The sequence below is a fragment of the Nelumbo lutea genome, chromosome 2 (assembly GCF_056320005.1).
Source record: "Nelumbo lutea isolate HS-2025 chromosome 2, American lotus-T2T, whole genome shotgun sequence".
NCBI lineage: Eukaryota > Viridiplantae > Streptophyta > Magnoliopsida > Proteales > Nelumbonaceae > Nelumbo > Nelumbo lutea.
In genome coordinates, this window is record NC_142685.1 from 39,733,304 (window position 1) to 39,742,608 (window position 9,305).

The following is a 9,305-nucleotide window of genomic DNA, read 5'->3' on the forward strand; positions in this document are numbered from 1 at the left end:
TTAAAAAAAATATATTATTTAATATGTATAATTTATTTAAATCTAAAATTTTAAAAATGGTTTCAGTGCCACCAACTAGACATAGTAATAGTAATAGTGGTAGTTGTACCACAATGGTTAAAGCTATGGTGTGATCCTTAATAAGTAGAGGCATTGTTTCCTCGTCTTCCTTTACTTCAAATTCATCTTTTAGTGAACTTTATTTTTATTTGCAAAATAATTTTTTAAGTTTCTTCACAACTAAGGAAATAAAATAATTTAATATTTTAGCTTTAGTGGAAAGCATAGGAAAATAATTATCTTGTTTACTAACCCCTTAAGCATCCACAATAGCATTGGAATCTTGTTTTAGTATAGGAAACAAGGTACTAAATGAAAGGAGTCTAATGGCATATGAAAGATTGGAGATATGCATTTTCTAAAAGATTGGTTGGATGTAGAAAATATACTAAAAGATAAAGGAGGACATGACACATTATCCAATGTATCATCAGAAGAAGAGGAAAGTGGGACTTGAAGTTAAAGACTTGAAGAAAATATTTTAGATTATTGTATATTTTGAGGTTTTTTTTTATTTTACTTATAAGTTATTTGTATTTTTTTCAATTCCATTGTAAGTTTTTGTTTTAATTTTATTGTGGATTTTTTTTCAATTTCATTTTATATTTTAATTATATGAATTGACTATTCATATGGAATAAAAATTCAAAGTGGGACAGGAATAAAAATTCTTAGGTTGATGCATTGAAATATGCATTGTCTAAGGAGACTAGATGGCTACCCGAGAAAAGCATAGTCAAATAACCTAGATAGACTGAGTTCAACTGATATCAGCCAACCAATATAGAGGAACCAATCAACTATGAGAGAGAAAGTTTTCTCTCTTTGTCAAGTAGCTAACTAACAAAATTAACAGTCAAGTACATCAAAGAAATTTGACCATTTGAAGGTTCCAATGGCTATTGCGATCTATGAAAAGCCTTAGAACATGTTGGAGGAGTAATTGAATGAGAAAATTCTTAAAGAGGAGGATAATTTGTGGGCTAAATTGGTGGAGGGTAAATACCTCAACAATGAAAACTTTTGGGAGGTAAGAAAAAGAAAATGAGTGTCTTGGGCTTGGAGAGGCATCTTGAATGCTAGGGACCTCTTAAGGAAAGGCATTAGATGGGAGGTTGATAATGGCAAGTCTATCAAGTTTTGGACAAATAATTGGTTTGGAGAAAATTCTCTTGCAGATTTCTTGACCCCTTCACAAGGTTACAATGAAAATTAGATGGTATGTAATTCCATCGATAAAGATAGAGGAATTCGGAAGGAGGTTCAAATTATAAACTTTGTTCCTCCCAATATTTGAAATAAAATCAAAGCAATTTTTATTCCTTTAAGCGCTAGAGAAGATGAATTGATTTAGAGTTTGAATCCAAAGGGCTTCTTCACCATGAAATTGGTGTGCAAACATAAATGTGAAGATGGGTCCTTGAGAACAAACACAAGAAGTTGGGCTACAACTGTGTGGAGCCTTAAAATCCCTCTAAAAATAAAGGTGTTCTTGTTCTTGTTGTTAAATGGTAGACTACCTGTAAAAGATATTCTTAGAAAGAGAGGATTTGCTATTGATGGTGATTGTTGTAGATGTGGTTTGGAAGAAAATATCAATCATGTATTTCTTAAATGCAATGCTTCAAAGAAACTTGGAATAACCGTCATTTGAATTTTGGTAACTCTAATGGGAATAACTTTGAAATTGGTGAATGGTGGATAGAAATGAAGGGATAGGAAATCCATCACATTGATGCCCAAAGATTGCGGAATAAGGGGGCAAATTTCAAAAATTATTCTCTCCCTTCAATGATCATTCTTGAGCCACAAACTGAATTAGATCTGAACCAAAAGGAGTAGAGAGGGATAATACCTGCTACAGAGAAGCAATATCTCCCAATGGAGGTGTTCACGCCCAAGGAATGATCCAAAATCTACTCCCACTGAAGATGGCGCAGTGCAGGGTGGAGCATAATCAACAATGTTCTTCCAAAAGAACTTGATCCTTCGCAAGAATCAACTTGATGGCTTGTGAATACAACTCCAACCAATCTTTTCTCCAAAAGATTGGTATCAAGATCAAATCTTGATTTCTCCCAAGAACTGGAGATCGAACTACTGGAAGCGGCAGCTGTAGGAAGGAGGCGGCAAGAGAGTATTTGCAGGGTGCTGAATTCTCTCTTTTAGTAATCTCAGCTTTGGAGATAAGGATCTGTGGATTGCATTGCATGTCTAAAGGCTGCCGCCCCCTCCTCCTTTTATAATCTTAAAGGGGTCAGCTCCTAATCCCATTATGAGTTGCTAATCCAAATCATATTTGGATTAGAAGTCCCCTTAAGTGATAAGGGATAACCCTTATCTTACCATTTAAGGTAATGTATTCATTTAGCCTTCCAAACTGCTGCCCAGTTGGGTTTCCTTGTATGGCATGGGACCCTAACATTGATCTACACATTAGCCACATGGGTTCGGCCCAACCTTTGTTACAAGGCCTGACCGAATACACTGTTATGGACAGTGCACCCCCTGAAACCCATCAGATGGGCTCTATGGGCCCAACACTTACCCTAAGTGGTCCCTGGGCCAAGCCACTTTGTAACACCCAGGGACTATGGGCAGATGCAAGATTCGCCCATCAGGTATTAACTTCAATGGTCTTACACTTAACCTCTCAGCCTATAATGATCATACACTGCCCAACAAGAGATGACCTCTCCCTCGGCTGCAAGGAACAGTGTTGCACTCTCTCTTATATGGATCCCGGGAATTAAAATCTCTTGCAAACCTTTTAGAAACCATTAAATATATACTTTTATATTTCATATAAAATATATTTTGCAAAACAAATCTCAATGATTGAAATCGACTACCGGCAGTCTTGGTTTCCAACAGAGAGAGTGCATCCCCGATCGTTACCTTTGTCCGACAAAGGGGCTGATCCCGTCACTATGATCACCCACTCAGATGAATTCTCAGATTGTCCCAACATACCCAGGTTTTGACCCCCACTAAGGATCTCACTGAGTGGTATATCAAAAACATCCCAATCCGACACCTAGTGCAGTATCATAATCGAGTCTAGGGGTCAGGTGTAACTTTTCAGTTTTGCTCATCAATCTCTAAGGTCCAGGGCAATACTGAAAATCTGGTCAAGTTCAAAGATTCAATAAATCCTACACTGTATGTGCCTAGGGTCTCACCCTGGCAGCTGAGATAAGCCACCCCAACTGACTTGGTGGCACCATAGTGTCAGCCTTGTAAGGATAGGTCTCCCCAGACCGACCCACTAGCTGTGAACATTCTAAACAAACACGAATCTCATTAAGTGTCCAGTTTAAGGGTATTACATAGAAACATACTAAGGGAACATGAATCAAATATGCACTTTTATTCATTTACAATAAACTCATAAAGTACATCATCTTGATTGAAGATAAGGGCATACAAAACTGTCTAACAAGAAATTCATAAAAAAGACTTAAGAGAAAGGGGCTATTTGAAAGAAAAGTGTGCCTTTGTTCTTTGGCATATCTAGAAAAATAGAAATCAAATGGCATTCAGTAATAAAGAAAACCCTCCTTAATTTGGGTTGGATAGAGCCTTGAGGGCTTTTTATGAATATGAGGAGTTATCTAGGAATCTGAGTTCTACCAAAGTTTTAAGAAGTTGGAAGGCCATCTATTGGGCCCCTCTGAATCATAGAGAAATTAAAATTAATTTTGATGCTTCTTGTCACAAGAATGGTAGGTGTTCTATGGTGTCCATTGCGAGGAACCACTGGGGTGAGATTCTGGACTTCAATGGCTACTTCTTAGACACCTCCACAATCAACTCTACTAAAGCATGGGCTGCATGGGAAGCTCATAACTTGGTAGCCAACTTTTGAAACCACTCGATCATCATCGAAGGGGATTCAAACCTTGCCATTCATTAACTCAAAGGGTTGTCTTCTCCTCCTTGGAATCTTAGAAATATCATTTCAAAATGCTTGCAAGTGAAGGACAAATTGGAGTGTGGAATAAGCTATAGGCACGTTTATAGGGAGGCGAATCAAGGAGCAAACTAGATTGCAAATAGAGATTTTACTTCTCTTGATGGGCCGATTTCTTTTAATCCTCGTAATCTCCCAAAGGATCTCATTTTGATTTGCTTGTTGATGTTTGGGGGTGTGCTACCCCCCCCCCCAACTTGTGTAGCACCTCTGTTTTCTATCAAAAATAGGGGGTGTGGGTGTTTGTTTGCACTAGATGCAGCTCTAAACTTAGAAAATGACTTTTCCATTATACTTTAATGCCATTTATGAGAGATGTTTTGTTTTTTGTTTTTGTTTTTTTTTTTTATAAAACTAAGAACAAAGTGGCCACTTTTTGATTGGAAAGTATTTATCTTTAAATTCTTTTATTCTTGATCCACTCTTTTCAATGTCTATAAGAGTTTCAACATCTTTCTTTGTTAATTTTTTTTCTTGATACCAAGGGCCATATTTTTCTTGATTTTTTTGTAAATTGCAATGCCAATTACATAGCATTTACATCTATCAAACAGATATATTCAAATGATTAATTCATAAAACAAAATACTCATAGATACTTATCTCAAAGGAGCTATGCAACCAAAAGACTTAGGTGATGCTTGACATCAATAATGATTTCCCAAAAATCAACACCATGTAGGATCCACATCAAAATTTGAAGAATCCATGATTTTTTTTTCTTGTTTGGTTGGCCAATTATGTCAATTTCTTGGAAATCAGCCAAAATCGATTATTGAAATCAACACTTTTCAAGGATCACCTTTTTTGGTGTTTTTTTATTTTTAAATGATTCTGAATTTTTGAGGATGACATGGCATCCAACATGGCGTTGAATAATAACTCTAATACAAAAATAATTGGTCCTTGAAAAGCAGTACCAAACAGACTCAAAGCCAATTTCTCAAAAATCAACTTACATCTATATTGTATATAAAAGTGTGAATACAATGTGAAACTTTTTTTGGACTAAAATTGTCCTCTGCTTCTTTGCTTGAGAAGGATATAAAAATCATTTTATTATAGCTTTAATGCCAATTTTAATGCCTACTAAAATGGCCATAATTGTGTATTTTGCCCATCTCTAATGGTAAGGGTTGAAAATGTAATTTCAATTATTACTTCCTATTTCATCTAATCCCCTCTCATTAAGTCTTATACTTAAATTATTAACTTTCATTTTCTCTTATTAAATTAGATTTGTGGCAATATTTTTAACAATATAAACCCATATATTTTAAAACTAACTAAAAAACAAAACCATTTTTAATCCAAGTGGTGGCTAAGCAATTCAACCATCTGAATCAAATTGATTAACCTACGAAGTCAAAGTTACATAATAAAATTTTTAAAATAGAAATAAACATAGAAACTTACAAAAAATGTAGAAAAAGTTTAGACACGCTTATGATTTTTATTAATCAAATTAAAAAACAATTGTAATAAACAAGAATTATTTTTATTGGTAATGAAAATGAAATACATAATTTAGAATTGGCCAAAAATGAAAGTATTTTACTGTTTGATAAAGATCAATAGTTCAAATTTTGGGTCAAACATGCTAACATTAAATGTCATAAATAAATAATAAAAGAATAAAATATAAAAATAAAAAATACATAAATTTTGCATAAAACATTTAGGCACATGTATAATGTCATATATTTATCATATTAAACAAAAAGTAAGTGTGACATATTAGAATTATTTTTATACATAAAAATAAAAATAAAAAGTTATAAAAAAAATTGAACACATCTACAATTCTATATTTACACTACTATTAAAAATATGAATAAGATTGTAAAACTTTCTTTTGACTAAAATACTCATTTTTGAATTTAGTCTCTATTTAATTATGAGGTTTAAATTGTAAATTGAACTACTACTTTTCACCCCCAGTTAATTTCCTTTATTTAAATCTTACATTTTTTGATAAATTAACAAAAAAATTACACAAAAAAGATTAAATATTATGAAAAAAAGAATTTAGCCGCAAGTAGGCCCATCAATGATACTTAAAATTTCACAACTCGATCCAATTATCACATATTTGTATGAAATGTTTATGTAATCAAATTTAGATTTGCAATTCGCATCAGATTAATATTAAATAATATAAAAATATAAAACCAAAAATAAAAATACATAAGGTTTATAGGAAAAGTTGATACATTATTACTATCATTATCATCATCTATAATTACCATGTGCAAAGCATATGCACACTTACTAGTAATATCAAAAGGACTAATAGTGATTCATCCATTTCATCGGTCAACATTTGTCTTTATAAAATGTATGTACATTACGTATATCAAATGCATACAATCACATAACAATCATTCCTAAATAACATGCCATCAATAAATTGAAACATAAACAAAGGTCCTGACATATCAACAATCATCTCTAACACAAAAATCAACCAAAGTTCCAACATCCAAAAAAAGAATAGTATATTTCAACCTTAGAAATCAACATCATCCTTAAAACAAAAGAACAATCATAGTTTTTACATGTTACCATCCAAAAAAAAAAAACCATTATTCCTATCCCCACCTCTCTTTAGAAAGCGGTTCTAACCACATAGTCATTGTTGGCTCATTTGTTGTCTCACACCACCACATCCATTCTTTATGGGTATATATGCTAGTAGAAAATAATACAGATGACTTGCAATAAGGTGGATTAATTAAAATGATTACATCTAATTTCATTTAATTTCATCATGCATTCACCCACAAAAGGCCCACTATGTATCATCTCTAGCATGTCAAGGACCTGAGATATTTGCTTTGGTACATCTTGATTTTTCTTTGGTTTCTTCTTGGAGGGTCTCTATGTATAGAGCATCTAGATAGTTGTTGGTTATGTTGTGTTAAAGGTGATACCTTTTCACTAAGGGAGCATCTGAAATTTCTTGGTTTTTCTTTAGTTGTTGGTTTCTTCTTTGGTTTCTTCTTGGAGGGTCTCTATGTATAGAGCATCTGAAATTTAATTAATTTTAATGGGGTGAAGAGGATCAAATACTAAGACCATTTGGTTAAACTAGCTCTAATACCATCTCAATGAACTATTTAGCCTAAAAGCTTAAATTGTTAAATGAGGTCTTTGAATAGGTATTTATTCTCTAACAATTTTAACACTATATTCAAAGGTACAAAACAAATGCAAATTATAATTATTTACAGTCGAATGCTACACTCTTTTTAGCTTTCCAAATACATCAGAGTTCCATTTTACCAACAGTCACTTAAAGAAAAAGGAAATTTAAGTGATTTTAGGGTCCGTTTGATTCACAGTTGGAATCGAAATCAAAATGGTCTTTTCCCATGGTCTGTTTGGTTCAAACAAGAATCGGAATGAGAATTGGAATCAGCTGGGATGCGATTTCATTCCCAAGGGAGGGGGAATGCCATTCCACCATTTGAGGGAATCAGCTGGGATGCGATTTCATTCCCTCAAATGGGGGAATGCCATTCCACCAGGAATGGGAATGGAATTCCAATTCCGCCCAAGCAAACGGTTGGAATGGGAATGGTCCCATTCCAATTCTAGACCTTTATTCCCACAAACCAAACACACCCTTAAATGTAGATGTATTTTATAATTTTTATAACCAAATTCAATGGGCATACTCACATGGAAATTTCTTGATTGCCACCTTCCACGATCCTCCAAGCACTAATATAATCTCAATAAACAAATGCAAAATCAAAGGCATAAAGCACTTAACAACATCATATAGCAATTAAAATGATGAAAATACCAAGGCAAAGCTGAAAAACTAAATTATTGAAGAAGACGAGTTCCCTACGGGCTTTGACTGCTGAGACAGTTTGATAAAACCAAGCAACAACTAGTCAGTTCTTAATCTCAATGACACTAAGGAAGATCTGAGAAGTCACAAGAAACTGATCAAGTTGGAGTTCTGAGGTATCAGTACTAGTCATTTACAAACCCTTGACAAGCTTTTAGGGTTGAAGTAGTTAGGAATCCCAGCATATAGGATAAAGGAAAGGAACCAATAAAGAGAGAGAGATTACAGCAGTAAAGGATAAAAAAATCTGGAAGGTACTGATCTAGCTAGGGACTAAACAAATAAAAACCCACTATGGAATTTGATTCTTTAGGCAGCTGCAACAGAAACCCATGTAAATTAATAACTTAAATAGCATAAAATATTAGAAAAATATGGTGTGAAAAATCAAAACTCACAACACAAGCATCCCAATTTCTCTATAAATCTCTACAGAGGGAAAACCAAACGAACACAGTCTTTCAAGAACACCATGGATTCCAAGAAGTCTAACAAGATCAGCGATATAGTTAGGCTTCAGCGGATGCTGAAAAAATGGAGGAAGCTTGCAAATGCACCAAAGAGCAGCAGCAACACCACAGCTACCACTAACGGCAGTGGCAGTAAGAGCATCAAATTTCTGAAGAAGACACTCTCTTTCTCTGAAATCTCCATGTCAGCACTTTCAGGCGACACTGTTCCGAAAGGATATCTTGCTGTTTGTGTGGGAGAGGAAATGAAGAGATTTATAATCCCAACGGAGTATTTGAGTCATAGAGCCTTCGGGATCCTACTGAGAGAAGCAGAAGAGGAATTTGGGTTTCAACAGGAAGGAGTATTGAAGATTCCCTGTGAGGTCGCTGTCTTCGAGAAGATCTTGAAGGTGGTACAGGAAAAGAAGGAAGCTTTGTTCATTAATGAGTATGGTTTTGGGGGAGAGAGTTGCTCATCAGAAGCTGAGCTGACTCCACCTCACCATCCTCAGAATCCACTGTGCAGATAATTTTTCATTTTTTTTTCTTCTTTCTACTTTCCCCTTTGATGTCTTCTTTTACTTTCTTTTAGTCGTTGAAGGCAATGTATGAGAGAAGACTTTAAAAGCTTTATATGAATAAGGTAGAGTATAGACTTCTTCTATCTGCAGGGACCAAGTTACTATTTCGAAATTAATCAAGGAATCAAATTATAAAAGTTCTTATGTCCAGTCCTAATTAATCTTCAACATTTTAGAGATTTAAAGCTTCACATCAGCTAATTTCTTTTGGTGGAGGAACTTTTGCAGCTCATAATTTGCTTGAATAAATGATTTGCCACCATTCTTTTCTTTTTATACTCTGTTAATTGGCTGAGGTTTTTTGATAGTTGAGATTCCTTGTATATTGAAGCTTAGTTGTGTATATGTCTGCGTCTGTTGTGCTTGGCAACAGAAGA

At 34.2% G+C, this 9,305-nt stretch overlaps 1 protein-coding gene across 1 annotated transcript; it reads left to right on the forward strand.

The window, feature by feature from the left end:
- Nucleotides 1-8,152: 8,152 nt before the first annotated feature.
- LOC148870019 (auxin-responsive protein SAUR32-like) lies at nucleotides 8,153-9,078 on the forward strand. Its single transcript, XM_088973527.1, has one exon. The coding sequence runs from the start codon at nucleotides 8,368-8,370 to the stop codon at nucleotides 8,875-8,877; it is 510 nt and encodes a 169-aa protein (XP_088829653.1). The 5' UTR covers nucleotides 8,153-8,367; the 3' UTR covers nucleotides 8,878-9,078.
- Nucleotides 9,079-9,305: the final 227 nt, after the last annotated feature.